This window comes from Saccopteryx bilineata, chromosome 5, assembly GCF_036850765.1.
Source record: "Saccopteryx bilineata isolate mSacBil1 chromosome 5, mSacBil1_pri_phased_curated, whole genome shotgun sequence".
Classification (NCBI taxonomy): domain Eukaryota; kingdom Metazoa; phylum Chordata; class Mammalia; order Chiroptera; family Emballonuridae; genus Saccopteryx; species Saccopteryx bilineata.
The window spans coordinates 149539290-149564029 of NC_089494.1; the positions used below are offsets into that span (position 1 = coordinate 149539290).

Here is a 24740-nt window from a genome sequence, read left to right on the forward strand (position 1 = left end):
TGAGTGAGTGAGTTGAGTGAATATTTATCTTTTATGGCTAACTTGCAAGTTAAGCATATTTTTATGTAAAAGCATCTTTTATTCATCCTCCTCTGTACACTCTGGGCTCAGAGAGTAGTAGTAAAACGAAAGTCTCTTCTGTGTTGAGTGTTCAGTCTTATTTGGCTTAGCTGTTCATACTACACACACTCTCTTTTCTGTTGAAAGAAGAAGCAGAAACCTTTCTGAAATTGACATATTTTAGATGTTCTGACTCCAAAGAATCTGGTTTTTGAAGAGAACCCTGACAGTGCCCTGGCAACACCCTCGTGGGTTTACTTTTTTTTTTTTATTGATCTGCATTTAACAAATACTAATTTTGATTGTACACAAAGTACAAATATGTCTGAAGAAATACACTTGTACAGATGATAGATTTCAATTAGATATTGGTTCTCCTCTCAGGAACATAGATATAAATAATCATAATAGAAGGTAGAAAGTGTTTAAGGCTTTAAGAAATACATCTAAAATTATACAGAAGCTCAACGTGATTACTTCTTAGAAAGTTAGAAAGGGTCAGAAAAAGTCTGAGGAAAAGAATTTGAGTAGGGTACTAAAGGGTCATTAAAATTCGGAAATGGAGGCCCTGGCCGGTTGGCTCAGTGGTAGAGCGTCGGCCTGGCGTGCAGAAGTCCCGGGTTTGATTCCTGGCCAGGGCACACAGGAGAAGCACCCATCTGCTTCTACACCCCTCCCCCTCTCCTTCCTCTCTGTCTCTCTCTTCCCTTCCCGCAGCCAAGGCTCCATTGGAGCAAAGTTGGCCTGGACGCTGAGGATGGCTCTGTGGCCTCTCCCTCAGGCGCTAGAATGGCTCTGGTAGCAACAGAGCAATGCCCCAGATGGGCAGAGGATCGCCCCCTAGTGGGCATGCGGGTGGATCCTGGTCAGGCGCATGCGGGAGTCTGTCTGACTGCCTCCCCGTTTCCAACTTCAGAAAAATACACACACAAAAAAAAGAAAAAAAAAAACAAAAAATTTGGAAATGGAGAAATATAAAGAAGAAAAATTAAAGCAAAAATATATTAAGATGACCAAAGCACATTTTATGTAAGAAGTTTCAATAATATTTTATTGACTTAGTACATGAGTATGTACTTTATTGTTTTATCATCCTAAAGCATTCTAGATAAAATGTGTATTACCAATATTAAAAAAAAATTTATGAAAATCTTAAACATAAAATAATAAATTAATAAACTTTCATAGACCCACTACCTAATAGATTTAACAGCTGACAATTTAATTTTGCCATACTTGCTTGACCTAATCTTTTTCTTCTATTTTTTCTACATAGGGCATTTCCAAGCAAGTTTAGAACTAATGTCATTTTATCTTTATACACTTTAACATACAGCTCTAAAAATATGGTTATTTTCTTGTACAACCACAATGCCATTATCTACATTAAATAACTGAACATTTTCCTTGCTATTATCCCAGTCTATATTCAGATTTCTTCATTTGTCTCAAAAATATTTTTTGACAGTTGGTTTGTTTAAATCAGGGTGCAGACCACACTTATGTCTCCTTGAGCCTTTTAATCTAGAGCTCCACACTACCCCCCTCCTCCTTTTTGCTTTATGGTTCACTTGTTAAAGGAACCAAACTATTTCTCTGTTTACTTCCTTGTGGTGTTCTTTAATAGGAATTTAGGTCTAAAGACATTGCCAAAGATTTGATTAGATTAAGCTCACTTCTTTTTTTAACAAGGGTATTTTGCAGATAGATATATATATATATATATATATATATATATATATATATATTTTTTTTTTTTTTTTTTTTTTTTTTTTTTTTTTTATTGCATATCAGGAGGCAGATACGTCTAGTTATCCCAATTTGGTGATGCTAGGTCAGTCATTTCAGTAGGAGTTGTGAAATGGTCATTTTTGTTTTTTAATTCAGTCATTTTTTTTACATTTATTAACTGAAATCGTTCAGTAAATGGGAATTTTTCTTTATCACCTAAGGTATCTTGGTTACCCTGAAATATAGTTCACAAAGGAAAAGCAGGCTAAATACTTAATTCTTTCTTTTTTTGTGACAGAGAGAGAAATGGATAGATAGGGACACAGACGAAGGGAGAGAGAGATGAGACGCATCAATTCTTCGTTGTGGTTCCTTAGTTCATTGATTGCATTCTCATATGTGCCTTGGCCAGGGGAGGGGAGGGGTTGCCTACTGCCACAGACCAGCGCAGCTAGTAATTGTCCAGATCCTGAGTGAGAACAGTGCAGAATGAAGAAATAAACTCAGAAAAAGGATGGGATCGAGAGGTCTCTGCACAGCCAATAGCTTCCAAGAGCAAAGCAAAACCCCCAGTTTGCTTTATTATATAGTGCGGAGCCATATGTAAGTAAGGAAGTCTCCAATGCAAAGTCACACATCTGAGGCATAAACAGGAATTCTCTTAAGGCATAAACAGGAATCGCCCCACCATGCATAACTGAAGTCAACCAACATCAGAACAAACAAAGGGTGAGAGGAAGGGCATGTAAATTGCCTCTAGGAACTTAATCAAACAAGTGGGGTTGGGACAGTAGTAACACTCAGCTTCACAGCCAACATGGAGGTGTGGGGAAACCTTAGCCTTTAGCAACTTAAGCAAGTGAGGTGGGGGATGGGTAGCAAGGACCCTGTCAGCTCACTGCCAGTCCCCCACACCTCTGTCCCCCAAAAATCTAAACTGCAAGGACCCTGTCAGCTTGCACTCTTCAACAGGCTACAGCAGAGTGAGTGACCCCTTGCTCAAGCCAGCGACCTTTGGACTCAAGCTACCGACCATGGAGTCATGTCTCTGATCCCACACTCAAGCCAGTGACCGCACGCCCAAGCTGGTAATCCCTCACTTAAGACAGATGAGCCTGTATTCAAGCCGATGATGTTGGGTCTCGAACCTGGGTCTTCTGTGTCCCATTCCGACACTATCCACTGCGCCACTGCCAGGTCAGGCTTAATTCTTTCTCTTTACTTGCCAGACTTCAGTGTACGAAGTTGGTGGAGTTGATGCCAGTTACCTCCTGTGATGATTGCTGAATTTTGGAAACATCTCCCTCTCTCTGTCCCTCCCCCCCCCCCCTTATTCTTGTTAATGTTCAGTTTGTTCCATCTTGGCTGATGGAAACTCCATGTTGTCTTCTGGATTTTAACACATTCCTATTCATCTTTAATAACTTTCTTACTTTCTGGTATAAATGTTCCAGGTTTAGCTTATATATTTCCTTCCACAGACCTGGAATTAGTTATTATTTCAAGGAACCTTGGTTCCTTCTTTGTGAAGAATGATTTGTAGGAATCACAGTCTGGTCCTGGAAGTGCCTCCTGCTACTGGGAAGTCATTGCCCATCGAGTGGTGGCTCAGTAGATAGACCATCGACCTGGGATGCTGAGGTCCCAGGTTCAAAACCCTGAGGTTGCCAGCTAGAGCAGGGGCTCATCTGGCTTGAGTATGGGATTACTGGCTCAGCTGGAGTCCTCCCCATCAAAGCACATATGAGAAGTAATCAGTGAACAACTAAAATGACACACTAGGAGTTGATGCTTCTCATCTCTCCTTCTCTCTTCCTCCCCCTTTCTCACTTGCCCTCTCTCTCATGAATGAATGAATAAATAAATACACTATGGATGTGTGACCAAAATGCAGTCCTCGTGAATAGCATGTGTCACCTAAAATTTTTTTTTTATTCTGTGTGGCTGTATCACCAACATCATATACATTGAATTTCATTCATTTCTAATTATTTTCAACTTGCAGTCAATTTTATAAATTTAATTTTGTGAATATATAAAATTTACCTGACTCCAAAGTTGAAAGAGTATAAGTGTCTTTCTTCCAACCTTTCCCCTCTACCTTTACACTGCTTTCCCTCTAGGTTACCATTTTTGTTTCTTTTTTATTATTATTCTAATATGTCTTCTTGTAAATATAAGAAAATATGCATTGGTACTTTACAGATTTTGTACATTTGACAATAGAAGTATAACCATTTGGGTGGAAGTCCCTTGGAAATTAAGATTCTACTATGGCTATGTTTTCTTCTAATTACTTCATGCATGTTGTCCCGTTTTTGAAATAGGTCCTGTCTGAATTAAAAGGAAAAATGTTTGTATTTGATATGTACTCAGGTTATGACAAGATAAAATATCCACTTTGTGAGGTGATGTAAATATTCAAGATGCAAACCATTTGAGCTTGAGTTATTAAATTCATTTAGAACTGTGTTATATGAATGCTAAAAGTTGAGCTATAAGGATCAAGAATAGAAAGTACTGATTGATTTGTAGAATCAACATACACCTGATTCTCATAATTGTCTTTGGTATTTGATCCTTTTAATCAAATGTAAAATATGAAAATCACTATTACAATTTGGCATTTTTACTACTGATACTCTAAAACACGATTTCTCCTAAATTTTGAATGTTTTTTATATACCTAAATGACATAAATTCAATACTTGGTATACCTTCTGTTTCCACATAACAAATGACCCTAAAACTTAGCTTTTTAAAGCAATAAACTTTTATTACTTCTCAGTTCCTATGGGCTAGGAATTTGGGGAGTTCTGACTCAGATCTCTAGTCAGGCTGCTGCCCAGGGCTGGTGATTAGAAGTCGTCCCTAAGGCTGAGAATGTACTGTGAGCTCACACACATGGCTGTTGGCAGGAGGCTCCAACTGCTGGTCACCTGGGCCTCTTCCTAAGGCGGCTTCGATGTCCTCACAGCATAGCAGCTGGCTCCCCCAAAGTGAGTGATCCAAAAGACAGCAAGGCAGAAGCTGCAGTGTCTCTTACGACCTTCCTACCGTGGATGGCACACACTGCTGTTTCCATGGCATCCTGTTAGTCATATAAGGCAGCCTGCCTTTCTGTGAGGGAACTACAGCAGTTTGGGAAGACTAGGAGGCGGGATCGGAGGCTGGCTGCTACCTTGGTCTTAGTATTTCTGAGAGTTTTAAAATAAAAGTAAGAAAGCAAAAGCTATGATGTTTCATATACCCACTGACCCAACTGTGCATTTTTAGAGTAATATTACATAGTGAAATCTCCAGGATCTTGTTTTGTTTGGGGTAAGGAGGAGTTAGTTTAAAATACATCATGGGAATCTGTTTTATATGGTATTTCAAAGGTGCATGCTATTTTTGAGATTGATTAAAATTTTAAATCTGAAGAAGAAAAGTGAGTTGTGTCTTAAGGAACATAATTTTTTTTAACAGTATTTTTTGTTTCTTTTTTTCTCCCAAACACTGAAGAACTTCCCTCATCAGAAGTTTATGTAAAATTCATGGTGGTGATTACAGTAATTTTTACCTATGACATCATTTTGTTACCATTGAAAAGTGGCTGTTCACCTTTAAAGGGAAATAAGTAAGACATTGTGAGGGAACTTTTGACCTTTGTGTGCAGTTTAGTAGCCAGTTATTGAGACTTTGATAATTTAGATTATTGGCTTCATAGTGTTTGCACACAATAGCTGGATAATAAGGAGCATTAAACTCCCTGTGCAGACATATTCACATTGTGTTCGCCTCTAACCTCAGAGGCTCTGTGTGGCTGGAGAGGTGAGGATTGACTCTTTATTGACTTGTCACTCTGTGAGTTTGCATTACAGGCCAAGCAGCTCATGACTCATTCTGTCTATTTCACTGTTTTGTGGTGGGGAAACAGGTAAAGAAATCCTGCTGAAAATCCTTCCTTCTGCATGTTTTATGAATAACACCAGTGTTTATAGCAGTTAGCGAACTCTGATCAAACCCTTCAAAAGATGTAATGTTAGCAGCACAGAGCCATTGTGAAACACAGCTGTGGGCGGTGTTGGTTACTCTGCGAGTCTTTGCTTCTTCAACAGAAAATGCTGGACGAGAATTCACTGTGCAATTAAATAGGAGGGAAAAAGTGATACTTCAGTTAGGAAAATATAGACAAGCACAACACTGTTTAGGAGTATGCAACAATAAAGCTTGGCAAGGAAGGCCAATAAGAATCCAAAATTTATTTTATTTTATTTTATTTCATAAATGATGAATTATATCATGTTATATATATTTTTGTGTAATATTCAAAATCGAAAAGACAAAAGAATTGTTTATAAAACTGTACCACTTACCACAAAAGTAACTTAGCAGCTAAAATCAATAACTTTGAAATTCTAGTGAATTTTCTCATGAAATTTAAAAAAGATGGGAAAAATAAGTCACTTTAGTGCCCACATAATACTAATCTAATCTCTGGGAAACATAAAATTAGGACATATTTTGTCTCATCAACACTGAGTACCCACTTAAGTATTTGTTCTGTTGCTACTCAGAAAATTTCAATGACAAATACATACTTTTAAAGGAGTGATTTAAAGGAATTGGAGAATATTAGGCATTTTGGAAGGAATTTTTTAATGTTTACTTTATTAATTTTAGAGAGAGAAAAAGAGAGTATGAGAGAGAGACAGGAACATCAGTCTGTTCCAGTGGATGCCCTCACCCCGGGTTCGAACCGGCAACCTGTGCTTCCAGATGATGTGCTAACCAACCGAGCTATCCGACCTGGGCGGATTGTTTTTATTATGAGTTATTTTCATCCAAATGCCATTTTTCTAAGTTGAAAAATAATATATATACAAGTAAATATTTTTGAGATTTCAGGTTCTGCCCCATAAAATGAGTCAACAATCAGGACCCGGGTTCGATTCCCGGCCAGGGCACACAGGAGAAGCGCCCATTTGCTTCTCCACCCCTCTGCCGCGCTTTCCTCTCTGTCTCTCTTGTCCCCTCCCGCAGCCCTCTCTGTCTCTCTCGTCCCCTCCCGCAGCCAAGGCTCCATAGGAGCAAAGATGGCCCGGGCGCTGGGGATGGCTCTGTGGCCTCTGCCCCAGGCGCTAGAGTGGCTCTGGTCGCAACATGGCGACGCCCAGGATGGGCAGAGCATCGCCCCCTGGTGGGCAGAGCGTGGCCCCTGGTGGGCGTGCCGGGTGGATCCCGGTCGGGCGCATGCGGGAGTCTGTCTGACTGTCTCTCCCTATTTCCAGCTTCAGAAAAATGAAAATAAAAAAAAAAAAAAAAAAAAATGAGTCAACAATCTGTTGATATCCATTTCTCAGGGGCACCATTTGCAGGCCTTATAAATAAGTGATAAATCTTAGAAAAACAGAAAATGAAAGGGGATTGGCAAAGAATCAGGCAAGGCAGATAACATGTGTCCAGGATAGCTCAACACAATTTAAAAGCATTTCCAGATAATAGGATGAAACCTTCATGATGTGCTTATGTCTTGCATTGGTGTGGTAATTATTCTTGCTCTGAGAATGAGTAGATTGGGGAGCAGTAAACAGAAGCTCAGTGGTCTTATAACTTACTAAGTAGTGTGGAAGGAAGGTAGGCAGGAAGAAAAGAATAGGGGAAACTGGCTTATTTTAAAAAATTTTAAATAGACAAAAATACTTAAAAGTAAAATAGTTTTATAAAAGCATTCTCTGCAGTATTGGGTTGATGAATATGTATTAAGACACTGTATTTAATACTGAAAATAATTAAAAGACCAATAAGATACATACCTTCTAAGAAATGTGCTACCTTATGTGGATGATTAAGACGGATATACACATAATTGAGATACAGTGCAATCATGATGTTATATTTCTTTGAAAAGACCCAAGACTCTGAACCAACCTTAATATGTAAAGACTGCTCAAATTTGTGATTTTAATTATGTACAAAACTAGCATAGTTTTATGGGTTCTCCTCACTTGACCCTGTACTTACTAAGCTCTTACTGCCCTATTTTGGAGTATTTTAAACTATAGTCATTCAAGTTTTTTGGTGTTTGCAATTATAAACAAGACTACAAATAATATTCTTTACCCCATATCTTTGCATAGCTGTCTGTTTTCTCGGGATAAATTTCTAGACATGGAATTGCTGGTCAAGACTTGGACATTCTTAAGGTTTTGGTCATCATTCAGAGATACTGTGCCAAACCCCCCCCCCCCATGCCCTCCCACTGTCAGTATTTTTCATCTTCAGCAGAAAATGGTATTTTCTTGGTTTTCATGGCCATGGCTTTGATTACCCATGAACATTGAGCAGTGTTTTCTTGTCTGTTGGATGTTTGTGTCTTTTTTATTCTTTATCACTTTTTTGTGTCCTTTACTCATGTTTTAAAACATATGTTTCGGGGGTATTTTTATGGTTTTCTGTTTTATTTTACCAAATCTTTAATCACTCTAGAATTTATGGTTTGTGATAATAGCTGTACGTTGAGTTTTCTTTTTTCAAATCAATGACATTTTCTTACTACTCAGAGTTAATTATTAATTTCATAGATCATTGTATATTAGAGCCCATGAACATCTAAAAATCACTTTAGATAATAGGTTCAGCTGTTACTTCCAACATTTCCTACTAGGATAGCTAACAAATAGTAAAGTTGAAATAAAGTGATAAAAGAAATAAATTTTTTTGCAAATAGGTGTCTAGGCCCTGGCCGGTTGGCTCAGTGGTAGAGCATTGGCCTGGTGTGCAGAAGTCCTGGGTTCGATTTCCGGCCAGGGCACACAGGAGAAGCGCCCATCTGCTTCTCCACCCCTCCCCCTCTCCTTCCTCTCTTTCTCTCTCTTCCCCTCGCGCAGCCAAGGCTCCATTGGAGCAGGGATGGCCCGGGCGCTGGGGATGGCTCCTTGGCCGCTGCCCCAGGCGCTGGAGTGGCTCTGGTCACGACAGAGCGAGGCAGAGCATCGCCCCCTGGTGGGCAGAGCGTCGCCCCCTGGTGGGCGTGCTGGGTGGATCCCGGTGGGGCGCATGCGGGAGTCTGTCTGTCTATCCCCGTTTCCAGCTTCAGAAAAATACAAAAATATATATATATAGGTGTCTAAGTCCCATCCATCAATTCAGTGTAGGTATAAGATAGAAAATGTTTTTCTCCAGTCACCTCTTCTCAGGCTTATTTATATCTCTAGTCAGAGTAATCACAGCCTGTTTCCTGCTTCTGTCTTTATTCTTTCCCCCCTTTCTGCTCCCTACAATTTGAGAGCCCAGATCTGAAAATGCCTGGGTTTTCCCTGGGCTCCTACCAAAATCTGTAGTTTCTTCATTTTGTCATGTTCATTTCTCTGCTTTCCTTTATCCCATCCTTCCTCCCACATCATAGTGTACATTGTTGTTCAGTTTGATCCTGTGGTTTTTATTGGCTAGATATATGATGTATTATTTTATCTAGAAAATTACTAAATAATTAAATGCTTCATCTAGGAAATTACTTCTTTCAGACCAGATTCTGTTTTGTTTGTTTGATTGGTAAAATTAAACATATTCTGGTTTATGAGATATTTACTAAATGCCAGTTACCATATTAGCTGCTAAGAATACAGAAATAAAAAGGCTTTGCATTCCTTTGAGGAGCTTCCAACATAGCAGGGATAACAAGTATGCGTTCAGACTGTTCAAATACTCTTTAGCCTTAGGAAATTTGTCTGGTCAATTTTTTTCAGTGTATTCTTGAAAGGTATTTATATTTGTTGAATAGAGTTTGTAAAATGTTTATTAGGTCAGTTTTATTACTTTTGTTATTTCGTTCAAACTCTATGTCTTTATTGGTTTTCTGACTGCTTACTTTGTCAGTTACAGAGAAGTAGATATGCTACAATCTCCAGTCATACTTACGGATTTGTCTGTTCTTACAGCTCTGTCAGTTTTGCTTTATATATTTTGAAAATGTGTTCTAAAGTATATTCAAATTTTAAATTATTTCATCTTCCTGGCACTTTGGAACCTTTATCTTTATGAAGCAACCTTCATTATCACTGATAGTCCTTGCCTTGAATCTGTTTGAGGGTATGACTTTTTTTGTTTTTGAGTTCCTCTTCTCCTATCATCTTACTGCTTTTCTGTTGCTGGACAAGTTTGTCTTAAAAATAGCGTAGAGTTGGATTTTACAACCAAATCATTTAGAGACCATTTACGTGATATAACTATCAATACTTTGGGGCATTCTCTTTGTCTTACTGGTCTGTGTTTCTTTTTCTCTCCTTTCTTTTCTTCTATCAGATTGGTTATTTTTCATCATTTTATTTCCCTCCTCACTACTTTGGAATTTATATATACTCTGTTCCTAATTTTTACATGGTTACCCTAGAAATTACCACATTTCAAGTTAATACCTTTACACCTCATTCCAGATAATAGAAGGAGTTAAAAATACTTGATCCCAATTTACCCCTCCTGGTTTATATATTATTATGTCTATATATTTCAATTTTTTTTATAATTCCGCAATATATTTTTATTGTTACTAGCATCTTTACCATTCTTGTTCCATCTCAGACCTTCTGATGGGGCCACTTTCCTTGTCCTAAGTGCTTCCTTTAGAATAGAGGCGCTCAAAGTGCAGTGCGTAGCCCCTTGGAGTGTACACTTTTTAAAAAATTGTTTGTGTGATGAAGTGGAAAGTAATGAAATAGGAAGTACTCATAAAATACTTTTGCTTCAGCCTGACCAGGCGATGGCGCAGTGGATAGAGCGTCGGAATGGGATGCAGAGGACCCAGGTTTGAAACCCTAAGGTGATTGGCTTGTGCACAGGCTCATCTGGTTTGAGCACAAGCTCACCAGCTTGAGTGGGGTCACTGGCTTGAGCAAGGGATCATAGACATGACCCCATGGTCGCTGGCTTGAGCCCAGAGGTCACTGGCTTGAAGCTCAAGGTCACTGGCATGAGCCCAAGGTTGCTGGCTTGAGCAAGGAGTCACTGACTTAGCTGTAGCCCCTCAGTCCAGGCACATATGAGAAAATAATCAATGAACAACTACAGAGCTGCAGCAAAGAGCCGCAACGAAGAATTGATGCGTCTTATCTCTCCCTTCCTGTCTGTCTGTCTCTGTCTTGGTTTCTGTCTCACACACACACAATACTTTTGCGTCATACCAAAATAGAGTTGTTTTGAGGAAAGTATTTGCGTTGTTATTATGTTGCAAACTGAACTAGCTGCTTTTCTCACATAATATTTTTACTTGAAAGAGCAACTGACAAACAATGGTTATTTAGACTTGGATATCTGGCCAACATTTTCTCAAAAAATGAGCACAGTAAGTCTGTTATTTCAAAGAAAATGCTGGGAGTATTTGTTATAAATTGTATGTTAAAAATTCAAGCTTTCAAGTAAAATTAGAGTTACAAGTTAACATCTACTTGATACACTAAGAAAATTTTGATGAGATAGATGGGACTACAAACAAATGTGATTGTTTAATATTATATAATAAAATGTGTGAATGTTTGGAAGATCTGCATAATTCAATCAATCAGCATTCCAAATGGCTAGTGCATGATATTATAAAATGGGTAAAAAATATTTATTCAAAGCACTAGATGTATCAGTGGATTTTAATGTAAGAGGATATAAAAAACTTATTGATGTGGTTTCAGATTGTGCATTGCAACTACCTTTTAAAAAACTATCACTTGTTGCATTTTGGTGCAGTATCAAAGAAATTTTTTTACAATTATCTGAAAAGGCCATTAAAATACTCCTTCCTTCTCCAGCTATATATGCACACAGTAAAGAGATTTGTATAATATTAAACAGTGGCCAGTCTTCTCACAAAATAGTTATATCTTGAAAAACACTGTTCATTAAAAAATGTTATCTGTTGCCTGACCTGTGGTGGCGCAGTGGATGAAGCGTCAACCTGGAATGCTGAGGTTGCCAGTTCAAAACCCTGGGCTTGATTGGTCAAGGCACATATGGGAGTTGATGCTTCCTGCTCCTCCCTCCCCCTTCTCTCTCTCTCTCTCTCTCTCATTCTCTCTCCTCTCTAAAAATTAATAAAAGTAAAAAAAAAAAGTTATCTGTTAACATGTAATAAGTTTATTATTGCTAGTTTTAAATGAATTACTAGACAATTTTTAATTCTTATTTCAATTCTTAGTATGATAAATATTCACAGATAAAAATGCACATGAAAGTTCATTGGATTTCTCAATAATTTTTAAGAATGTAAAAATATAAAAAGATATTGAAAATTGCTACTTTAGAATTTCTTTTAGTAAGAGTCTACTGGTGGCAAATCCTCCCATTTTGCTTGCCTGAAAATGTCTTTATTTCATCCTTATTTTGAAAGATGTTTTCAAAGACAGAATTTATTTTCCTTCTGCACATTGAAGATGTTATTCCACTGTTTTCTAAATTCATTATTGCTATTGAGAAGTCAGCTGTAATCTGTTTCTTTCTTGAAAGTAATTGTTATTTTCCTCCCTCTGACTGCTTTACAGACATTTCTCTTTGTGATATATTAGTTTCATTCTGATGTGTTAAAGTATCAATTACTTTTTATTTATCTTGCCTGGGATTTGTTAGGAGTCTTAAGTTTGTGAATTGTTATTTTACATCAGTTCTAAGGAAGTGTTAGTTACTCTTTGTGAACATTTTGCCTCTGCCCCTTTCTCTCTAGAATTATTAGATATGTGCTAATTAGATTTTTTAATTGTATTCTCTTTGCTTCTCAAGGCTAAGATCTGGGTAATTTCTTCTGTCTTACTATTCAGTTTCTAATTCTCCCATCCACTGAGTTTTATATTTATTTACTACATTTTTCATTTCTATGAGGTCTGTTTTTTTTCAAATCTACTTGGTCACTTTTTGTAATTTCCTACTACCTGCCAATAATTTTAATCTTTGCTTTTCATTTTTTAAACAGAGTGGTTTTGTAGTTGATAGTTATACTATTTATGGTCTTCATGGGTCTCTCTCCTTTTTTTTTAAGTGAGAGGAAGGGAGATAGACAGGCTTCTGCATGTACCCCGACTGGGATCCACCCAGCAACTCCTGTCTGGAGCCGATGCTCAAATCAACCAAGCTATTCTTAGCACCTGAATCTAACACTGGGACCAACTGAGCTATCCTCAGTGCCCAGGACTTATGCTCAAACCAGTCGAGTCACTGACTGCAAGTAGGAAAGAGAATAAAAGGGGTAGAGAGAGGGGAAGAAGATCAGATGGTTGCTTCTCATGTGTGCTCTGACTGAGAATCAAACCTGGGACTTCTACATGCTGGGCTGACACTCTATCCACTGAGCCAATGGGCCAGGGCTTTATGGGTCTTTTTATACTGTCTACTATTTTGTCTGCTTCTCCCTAAGGCTGCCTTGATTTCTTGTATGTTTGATTATCTGCTACTTTTAAAAAAAATAATTATCTGTAATAATATGAAGTCTAAACTTTAAGTTACTTCCTCTCAGGATGATTTGTACTAGGTACCTGGACAGATTACTAGTCTAAATGACTTTAAACATAGTGTCCTGGACCACCAGGGTTGAGAATTCATGAGATTCTGATTCATCATTACCTAATTGTGTAGCTTATTGGGAATTCTTAATGTGGGGATGAGCACTATTAGACTTTACATTTTAGCAGGCCCTCGTTTGGAACCTGTCCTCCTTTCAAAACCAAAGATTAAATTTACCTTATGGACAAAACATCTGTGTTTTACTTACTCTTTCCCATGTATAAGACACACCCTTTAAAAAATTTGGGGTCTAAAAACTGGGTGCATCTTATAGGGTGGTTGTAGATTCTTTTACTTGCATTTTCTGCTTTTTTGCACTTGTTGTCTTTGCACTCATTGTTTCGCACTTATTACCAGTGTATTATGGTATGTTCTGTTTTGCCAAATTCTGCCCAGAAATGGCTCAGAAAAGATTTTCATACAGTGCTGAATTCAAGTTAAAAGAGATCCAGTTTGCAAAACTGAATGGAAATCATGCTGCTGAACGTAAGGTTGGTCCTCCTCCAACTGAGAAATCCATCCAAGACTGGCTCCAGGAAGAAGAAACCCTACTGAAAATGCCAGGGCAGAAGAAGGCCATGAGAGGCATGGCAAGTCAGCCAAATGGCCTGATTTAGATAGGGAATTGGAGATATGGATTGAAGAGCAAAGGGCAATTGGAATTCCTGTGTCCACAAAGATGGTTCAGCATGAGGCAAGAAGAATTTCTGCCGAAAAAGAAGTTACTGTTTCAAAGGAGGACACAATTGGTGCTTAAGTTCATGAAACGGAATGGACTAAGCATGCATACACGCACCAGACTTGCCCAAAAGATGCCTGAAAGTTATGAGCAAAAGGTCTTTGAATTTCATCATTTTGTCATTCAATGTCACAAGACACATCAATTTGAGTTGGGACAGATTGCAAATATGTACGAAGTCTCCCTTCAGTTTGATGTCACAAGTAACAGAACTGTTGATAAGAATGGGTGAAAACTGTAACTGTAAAGACAAGGGGACATGAAAAGAGCCATTATCCAGTTGCTTGTTGTGCCAACGAAACCAAGCTGCCTCCTATGCTGATTTTAAACACAAAACAATGCCAAAAGAAGACATTCCTCAAGGAGTTATATTGTCCACGTTCATGACAAGGTTTGGATGGATCAGGATGGGATGAAGATCTGGTTTGAGAAAGTTTAGAGAAGGAGACCAAGTGGGCTCTTATGCAAACCTACCCTATTGGTGCTTGATCAATTCAGGGCACACATAACAAAAAACACAAAGAAGATTGCTGCAGAGCAAAACACAAAACTTGCCATCATACCTGGAGGCTTGACATCCCAACTCCAACCACTTGATGTCAGCATTAACAAACCCTTCAAAGCTGCCATGAGAGATGAATGGAACCAATGGATGAAGTCTTCTGGGGACAATTTGACACCAGCAGGAAGAGTGAAGAAACCAACTCTAGGAGAAATCTGTACCTGGGTGAAAAGATCCTGGGATAATATCAAGATTGAGATTGTTATTAAGTCATTTAAAAAGTGTGGCATTTCAAATGCCATAGATGGAACTGAGGACGAGGCAATATATGAAGACAGTGATTTCTTATCACAGATGAGGACAAGCTAATGGATGGGAATTTTAACAATAATGAAGAGTTGTATGAATTTTATGATGAATAAAACTTGAGTTCAATAACTTTATGTAATACATTTTTTTTCAAATTTCAGGCTCCAGAATTAAGGTTTGTCTTATATATGGGGAAATACGGTAGCTCTCTGGATTCCTACTTTTTCCTTAGCTTTATTTTCAGTACCTATGTTTTAAACTATAATAGGAAACTTCCTTCACAAATAGTATGATTTAAAATTTTAGCCCAACTATATATGGATATAGCCAGCCTATGTCTATAGTAATAACTTTGAACTCCAATCTCATATGTAAGGCAAAACTTATTCAATAAGCATCAACAACCAGTGTAGTGTAGCTGTTAGATCATGGGTTCTGAAATCAAGACTGCCTGTGTTTAACTCTTGGATCTGCCACACAGTAGTCTGTACTTAATCTCTGTGCCTGGATGTCTTCGCCTACAAAGGGAAAGTAATGACAGTGCTTACCTTATTTGGCTGTTATGAGGATCAAGTGAGATAAAGCAAGTAAACATGTAGCACAGTGCTTGGTGTGCAGTTAGTAAGTGTTTAATAAATATTCACTATTATTTATGTGACATATTTATTGAGTGTCCTGCACAAACAGCATTTATTAAATTTTCTGGCCCTTGGCTCTGTTCAGGTTAGGAAGGTGATCACACACTTGCATGAAACAAGTGGAGAGCAATTAGACAGCATTAGGTATTTGCTTGCATAATGATGACATTTTTGAAGTAATTTAATGTTTTATAAAATTCTGATCAGAATAGCAAAAAATCATGCTTTTCAATGAAGGTGATTTGAGAAAATGGAACTGTGAAGCTGGTAATGATGGTGCAAGCGGTTGTCGTGAGCAACTGTCATGACTATAATGCTGGTGCTAACATTCTACATTTGTACGTAGTTTTTGAGGTGTTTTTCTCTATATTCAGCTTCTCACCAGAATCCTCAGAGGCAGCTATATTTATTGCCACTTTGTTGATCAGAAAAGCAAGCTCTAAATAATTGTGAACAGTAGAAAGTTAGTTCGTGCAGTTATTTACAGAGCAGCTTGGGATTCCTAGTAAAGGTAAAAAATGTGCACACTGTGTGACCCAGTGACTTTAGTTCTAGGACTACAGTCTGGGGAAATTCTTGAACATATTTACAGGTAGTGTTTTAAGATTTATGTGGCAGTGTATCCTAGACTCAGTAGGACAGTGGCAAAAAAACCCTTGACTTATCCATGCCATGGAATAAAACTTAACAAGTGCAACACATAATATAGGTCATATATATCAACATGGTTAAATCAAGAGCATTAAGACTTAAGTGGGCAACTAGTAGATAAATTCTGGAGATCTAATGCACAGCATAGAGATTATATTTAACAGTACTGTGTATTATAAACCTCAGAGTTGCTAGGACTAGATCTTAATTGTTCTGAACACAAAAAGAAATGATAATTATATGACATGAAAAAGATGTTAGCTCAAACCACTGCAGTAATCATTATAATAGACAAATGTATCAAACCACCATGTTGTAAACCTCCCTGTTTTACAGTGTCACATGTCAATTTTATCTCAATAAAAAACTGAGGAAACTAGTTGTGAGTAATAAATATAATATGATCTTGTTTCTATAGTTGTAACACATAAAGCAGTAGTACCGTACATGTTGCTTGTGGATACCTACAAAGGCAGAGACCATACGGAGAATAAAATGACAAGAGCAGACCTGCTAGCTTGCAGAGAGTGGTTGTTTTTGGAAAAGGAGGGAGGGAGGCTTGATGCAAACATGACAAAGGGCTATGGTCTGCTATCTCTGTTACCTACGCTGTCTTGTATTATTTTCTCTATGCTTGAAATGATACTTTTTTTTTTTCAAGGAAAGAAACTTATTAAAAAAAAAGAAGAAAGAGTTGGAGAATCAAAGATCGTGATTCAAAGCCTGCCACCACCCATTTACCCAGTGCATTTCTCTCGTTAATCCTGTTTCCTCAGCTATGAAATGAGAAAATATATAAAATATATATATTTATTTGAAGTTATGAGGACTAGATGATATTATAAAGTGTTTAGTATCATATCTAATTTCTTACAGGTGCTCAATAAATTGTATGTTTAAATGACTTACCCAAGGTCACCTAGCTAGCCTGTGGCAGATCTCGAATTGGAACTCAGGTATCCTGACTCTGAGTCTAGTGCTCCATTCACTGCATGAGTTCTATGAATAAGATATTGTTCATAAAGAGACACAGCTCTACAGTGGTACCTTGAGATACAAACAGACCAATATACTTTGTTAAGATACGATCTGTAACTTGGTCTGTATTTTTGTTCGAGATCCGAGTGAAATTCCGAGATACAAATTGTGATTCAGGAAGCTGCTGCTAGTTGGCATGTTGCCGCCCGGGTCCAGTATAGGCAGTTTGATATACGAGTTGACTGACTTACAAGCTTGGTTACAGAATGAGTTAAATTCGTATCTCAAGGTACCACTGTAATTATTAGTTAGTAACATCACCAGGAAAGGGGCTAGAGTGGCTGCTGTTTGAACTACAGATCAGTCCTGCTACTTCTTTCTCTCCCATCATTACTCTGAATAAGTTGAGAGGTGAGCCGGGCCTTGAACTCAGCTCTGTAGCTATCTCTGGACTCCTAAAAAGTATAATGCTACTAGAATAAGAAAGTTACTTTGTGATAATATTATTTTTTTCTTAAGTGAGAAGTGGAGAGGCAGAGAGACAAACTCCTCCATGTGTCCTGACCTGGATTCATTCGACAAGCCCCCCATGGGGTGATGCTCTGCTCATCTGGGCCCTTACTCCTTTGCTCTGCGACTGAGCCATTTTAGTGTCTGAGGCGAAGCCATGAAGCCATCTTCAAAGCCTGGGGCCAACTTGCTACCTTGGAGCCGTGGCTGCAGGAGAAGAGAGAGGGGGAAAGAGAGAGAGAGAGAGAGAAGGGGGGGGAGAAGCAGATGGCTGCTTCTCCTGTGTGCCCTGACTAGAATCGAACCAGGACATTTGCATGCTGGGTGGATGCTCTACCACTGAGCTAACCAGCCAAGACTCTGTGATAACATTTTAAAATATTTAGTTTGATTTAACTGTCCTATTTTGACTTTTCCTTCTCTCTTTTGTTGACAGTGTCATCAGCAAAGTGGTTCCAGCCCCCGAGGCTAAGCCAGCTCCCTCTCTGAACAGAGCCAAGACGCCGCCACCAGTGCCAGCCCCAGCCACTGTTCCTGTGCATGTCACCCCTGCCCCAGTGCCTTTGCCACTCCTCGCACAGTCCACTGCATCTCCCGCTTTGATACCACCTCCATCCCCAGCCGTCTCTGGAGCTGGAAGTTCCAAAGCCCCTGTCCGGAGTGTGGTAACGGAGACGGTCAGCACTTACGTGGTACGCCACATTTATTTTGTAGTGGTTTTTTTTTAAGTCAGTTAAGGAGTTTACTCTTTTATCATGAAAATTTTTCAATTAAAAAGCAGTGTCATATGTATCATTATTGAATTCAGAGGCAATTCTTTATGATGGGAAAGGTGTTTTCATTGCATTTTCAAGCTTTTGGCTGCAAAGTATTATATTTCAGTGTGTACATGTTTAGCCTCTATAAATAATGTCAAAGCATTGTTTTTCTTTATATTGTTTTAGAATATGATTATATACAAATATACAGAATATCAATGTATAAATATAGAGAGGAATAGTGATATTTAAATCTTACATTGAACTTCTTGATCAAGCAATTAAATTATTCACTTAAGTATAATTTACCAAATATATATACACAGATATTATGGGTTAGTGCTGTTTTAAGTAACAGCACTAATTAGAGGATTTCATTGGCTAAGGTCCAGAATATATCAGGCTTGCTTAGTAAATAGAAATCAACTTTCAGTCCACAGAGCTCCCTGATTAACCAAGTGTGTGTCTTCAGATGGCAAAATTTACCTTGTTGAGTGAGTTTGATAACTTGACATTGCCTTGCCCACCAAATGCTATATAGATTGTGAACTGTCAGCTTAATGATGACTTGGCTCTTTCTGAGTAGATACAATTGAAAAGTGATGGGGTCTGATTCGTGACAGTTCTTATAAATCGTGCAAATATTACATCTCTTTAAGGCATTTTGGAAGGAAATTTTTAACAGATAATTAAATATTGGAGGAACTATAATGATACAAAGAATAAGAAGGATGTCTTAAAACTATTGAGAGTGGATATAAAGACATGACAAATTAACAGGAAAGTATTATTAAATTGGCAATTCAAGACAAAAATAGAAAATGTGATACAAAAACCTGTGATCATTAAATTGGTCCATTCAAAGAAAAATTGCTATTGGTATTAATTTAGGCCACATCACCCCAAAATGGGTTGATGAGGAAAGATTTTATACTTAACCTCCTCAATCTCCAGTCCTTCATATGTAATTAAGGGATTTACATAAGACTAGATGATCACAATAGTATGTTCTAGCTGTAAAATTTCTGGTTTCCAGTGGATTTTTTAGCTGACTTCTGGAGATGGATCAGATTTACATAGACAATGAAAGTGGAAAGCCTTCTGTCCCTTGTAGACTGAGGACAAGACATGTGATTTGAAGGAAAGATACAGGGTCTAAAGCAAAAAAGTTGATTTTGTCACTGCCATAGTATGAGTTTGGAACTGTCACATTTCTTTAGCTCCAGTCTCCCTATTCATAACCTATCCAGGCTTGTTTTAAGATGATTAAATGGGCCCTGGCCGGTTGGCTCAGTGGTAGAGCGTCGGCCTGGCGTGCAGAAGTCCCGGGTTTGGCCTGACCTGTGGTGGCGCAGTGGATAAAGCGTCGACCTGGAAATGCTGAGGTCGCCGGTTCGAAACCCTGGGCTTGCCTGGTCAAGGCACATATGGGAGTTGATGCTTCCAGCTCCTCCCCTCCTTCTCTCTCTCTGTCTCTCCTCTCTCTCTCTCTCTCTGTCTCCCCCTCTCCTCTCTAAAATGAATAAATAAAAAAAAATTAAAAAAAAAGAAAGATAAAAAAAAAAAAAAAAAGAAGTCCCGGGTTCGATTCCCGGCCAGGGTACACAGGAGAAGCGCCCATCTGCTTCTCCACCCCTCCCCCTCTCCTTCCTCTCTGTCTCTCTCTTCCCCTCCCGCAGCTGAGGCTCCATTGGAGCAAAGATGGCCCGGGCGCTGGGGATGGCTCCATGGCCTCTGCCCCAGGCGCTGGAGTGGCTCTGGTTGCAACAGAGTGACACCACGGAGGGGCAGAGCGTCGCCCCCTGGTGGGCGTGCCGGGTGGATCCTGGTCGGGCGCATGCGGGAGTCTGTCTGACTGTCTCTCCCCGTTTCTAGCTTCAGAAAGGTACAAAAAAAAAAAAAAAAAGATGATTAAATGAAGTAGATGTTTGAAAGAACTTAGTAAACTGTCAAGTATTCAGTGTTAGTTATTAGGGATGCTATAATAAGTTCTCTTGTTAGCAACAGAGTCACAGCAGTCTAGTTTCAAGAAAGGTCAACCAGCAGCAAGACTATCCATACATGGCAGCTTCAGGGCATAGGAGTCTGGACAGGTCTTAACCATAAACAGCTGGCATGTGGTGACTGGTGGTAATTGTTGCATCCAGAATAGATATGGTCATATTCTAAAACAATATAAAGAAAAACAATGCTTTGACATTATTTATAGTGACTAAATATGCACACACTGAAATACAATACTCTACTGTCCCCTTGAAATTAAAAGGACTGAATCAGAGATGTAGCTGCCCACAGATTTCTTTCGGAAGCTTTTATATGAACATGATTATCTTTGTAGAGACTTTTTAAAACATGGCAGGCCTTAAAAATGCTCATCAGTAGAATGAAACATCTATTCCCCCCAATACATCTACTATACACAAAGAAAGCCCTTTCTTTTCTGCATATCTAGTCAGCATTGTACTTGAAAGTGAGGAAGAGACCATACCTTGCAAAATAGACTGAATGAAATTATATGCTGTGTTATTGTGAAAACTTTTGAACATTTGCTTTTTGTTGTTGCTGTTTTGAATGCCCATCGTAGAATTATTTCTTCCAAATTGTCCTGAATAATGTGGAATTGGAAGAAGTGGAACAATTAGGGATGCTTCTTATTTAGAACCTCCTAAATTAAGTAAACTCCAGGGCATACTGTCTTAGTAGTAAAGTAATGTTCAAGTGTGTAACTCTTTGGCCCCAGGAGTTCCTTCTTTCATTGCCCTTTAGTGATTGTACTTTACTGGAAATGTCATAAAGGGAATGGAAAGTTACTTAGTAACAACTCCTTTCTATCCTTGATCTTATCAGCTAGTTCAGGAGAAGGGTTGGCTAATGAGTAATAAGGTGATGCATGCACATTTGACTGTGCATATTAATTCCATGCTGTGACTGCAGCTGGAGCTGACATATTGTTGAGCTCTACAGTGTTCAAAATCAGCAGTTGTTACTGCCATAGAGACCCTCATTATTAAGAACTTCTGTGTTTACAGTAGTTTTTTAGACAAAGGGCAATTGGTCAGAGTCACAGAAATTATAAAGTGCTTTGTTTTCTGTGACTTACAAAAAAAAGATGAAAATATTCATTATCACTGAGCACTAGCCATTCTTTTTTTTAAGTGATCCCAGAATACAGTGTGTCCGTAAAGTCATGATGCACTTTTGACCGGTCACAGGAAAGCAACAAAAGACGGTAGAAATGTGAAATCTGCACCAAATAAAAGGAAAACCCTCCCAGTTTCTGTAGGATGATGTGGCAGCATGTGCGCATGCGCAGATGATGATGTAACATCGTGTATACAGCAGAGCAGCCCACGGCCATGCCAGTCGAGATGTGGACAGTACAGAGGAAAGCTCAGTGTGTTCTGTGGATCGCTAAATTCGAATTGGTGACCAAAGTGCGACATGAATATAGGCCCGTTTATAAGGAAGCGCCACCACATAGGAATAACATTACTCGGTGGGATAAGCAGTTGAAGGAAACCGGCAGTTTGGTGGAGAAACCTCATTCTGGTAGGCCATCAGTCAGTGACGAGTCTGTAGAGGCTATACGGGATAGCTACCTAAGGAACCCTAAAAAATCTGTGCATGAGCCCACATTAAACTGCACTGAATAGGTATGAAACTGGGAGAGTTTTCCTTTTATTTGGTGCAGATTTCACATTTCTATCGTCTTTTGTTGCTTTCCTGTGACCGGTCAAAAATGCACCATGACTTTATGGACACACTGTAGTTATGACCATTATTATGGCTTTAATAAATTGTTAACCTATAATTTTTTTCAGTTTACTTTGTTGGTTTATTAGGTTCACAGTGTAAAGTAATCACTATTATCCTGCACTCTTTTGGGTTCTTTTTCCACATTTCATCTCTTGATTTTGTCCCATGCCCGGCCCCATTTAAAATCCTCAGATCCGAGATGAGTGGGGGAACCAGATCTGGATCTGTCCCGGCTGCAACAAGCCTGACGATGGGAGCCCCATGATTGGCTGTGATGGCTGTGATGACTGGTACCACTGGTGAGTGCACCCGGCTTCCTCGTGCTGGGGCGGCGCCCCAGGGGGCTCTGCTGGGCAGATCAGTGATTGGGTCCATCTTGGATTTTCTCCCATTCAGCTGCTATCCTGAGAATCATGACCAGGGCAAAAGTCACTGAGCCGCCTGACCTGTGGTGGCACAGTGGATAAAGCGTCAACCTGGAAATGCTGAGGTTGCTGGTTCAAAACCCTGGGCTTGCCTGGTCAAGGCACATATGGGAGTTGATGCTTCCTGCTCCTCCCTCCTCCCTTCTCTATAACAAATAAATAAAATCTTAAAAAATCACTGAGCCAATAAATTGTAGTTCATATTAATTTAAAAAAATCAAGAGTCTTTGGATTATTGTTATTCAGCCTAAGTTCTGAATATGTTGCTTAACTTATATCTCCTTCTAATAGAAAAAGGAAGGAGATACAGAGATCCCCCTTTCCTTACTTTCTAGTAATTTTCTTTACGGGCTGCCAAGTTTGACAATAACACTGAGGCAACCCTTTGTAAACATGTCACCAACTGCAGAAACAGAGACAGCCTGTTTGTTTTTACATCGCTTCAACAGCCCCCTCTGAAGAAATGCTACCAAAATGTGTGCAGAAAACCAATTTTATCTTTAAAATATCAGCTAGAAAACGATAGCAATCAGTTCAGTTACATGATATGTGATAGCTGAAAGATAAAAACAAAGCTGTTGCTCAGAAGAATTAAACTAGTCCTGGCTGAAAGGATAAATGAGCTAATTAATTTCTCCAGAGGCCTGTAAAAGGGGCATTATGTAATATAATCATCTGCTTGCCCAACACTAGTACTACATAAATTAGTCCTGTTTGGCTTGGCTTTCTGGTGAATAGACCATAGACTTAAACTTCATATAATTATTTAAAAGTATTACAAAAACATAGAAAGAAAAAGAGTGTACACACACACACACACCATTTGTTTATCTGAAATATTATTTCTTAACACATAGGCCCTGTGTTGGGATAAGGGCCGCACCACCGGAAGAAATGCAGTGGTTCTGTTCCAAGTGTGGCAATAAGAAGAAGGATAAGAAGCACAAAAAGAGAAAGCACCGGGCACACTGACGTCTCCTGCGCCTGGACCAGGGGCGTGGCCTCGGCGCTGCCTTCCTGCCGCCGCCTGGGAGCCGTGCAGTTCTGCTGTCCCCTCTACTGCTAAGTCCCTGGGGGTGAGGAACTGCTACAGCCTGAGGACAGGAGAGCTGCACCCTCCGCTCAGACAGGCCCGTGGCCCGTGGTGGAGTGAGCGAAGAAAACCCAAGTGCAGGCACGGCACGAGGACTGCCAGGCCTCCATTTTCCATTACCAGTGACAAGTGTTAATAAAGAGACCATAATCTCCCCTTTTGATTTTCTTTATTCTCTCTAGGGCTTTTTCATGGAGGTATGAGATGAGAAGATGATGTGTAAACCTCCTTGACTCTAATTTAAGGATAATATAATTAGGCTGTATACAGTTTTCAACTTCTTTCCCTCTATAGTTAAGATAATCATAATAACATAAAAGAAAACTCTGTTTGGAGTATTGGTAAATATTTTTGTGATGAAAATATATGAAGCTTCCCTTCCCCCTGTTTTTAGTATTAACATGTAAAGTGTTCAGGCTTTGGTGAAATACCTTATATTTTTTAAGAAAAAAGGTTTCTATCATGTCCTGTTTGCTTTCATGCAAATGTTATTTTTTGTCGTTAACTCACACATTCTCTTTTTGCTGCAGCCTAGCGTTGCCCGTCTTTACCTGCTGGCCTTCTTCTTGCTGCTTTCCGTTTCATCAGCTTGTATGAAAACTTCAAACTACAACTCCCCTCATGTAAATAATAAATATTTATGAAGTAGTTATTTTTTAAATTTTTATCGTGTTTAATGCTGGCTTTCTGAAATCCACTGTGATTTCAGTCATGTCTGTAATTACTGTTGTACATAAACAAAGAAGGCTAAAAACAGAGCCACAGTTGAAAGTTAGCTACCTTGAGCTGAACCTGCACAGTGCCCAAAACACGCTGGGGAGGGCCCCAGCAGGTAGACGGGAAAAACGGCAATTTCAATCTATGGTTTATGACTTGAAATTTGTTTTTTACCTATTTCATTTCTGTAAATTTCTTTGACTTACTTTTATTAAAGGACATGCAGATTCCCAAAAGTTAAAAACAAAAAAACATATACTGTAGCATTCTGTGTTTATACTGTTTTATTTCTGCAAATCTGTTCATTAATTTTGTGGTTTAAGGCTGAAATGAAGACTATTATGAATTTTTAA

At 38.9% G+C, this 24740-nt stretch overlaps 1 protein-coding gene across 6 annotated transcripts in view; it reads left to right on the forward strand.

Moving 5' to 3' along the window:
- The window catches only part of TAF3 (TATA-box binding protein associated factor 3), a 193657-nt gene extending 169831 nt beyond the window's left edge, over positions 1-23826 (forward strand). For all 6 annotated transcript variants that reach the window (XM_066279814.1, XM_066279815.1, XM_066279816.1 and 3 more), the window contains 3 exons: positions 18075-18330; positions 22345-22451; positions 23435-23826. In XM_066279814.1, the coding sequence (XP_066135911.1) occupies positions 18075-18330; positions 22345-22451; positions 23435-23549 (478 nt within the window). In that variant the 3' untranslated portion in view covers positions 23550-23826. The remainder of the gene's footprint in view (positions 1-18074; positions 18331-22344; positions 22452-23434) is intronic.
- The last annotated feature ends 914 nt before the right edge of the window (positions 23827-24740 follow it).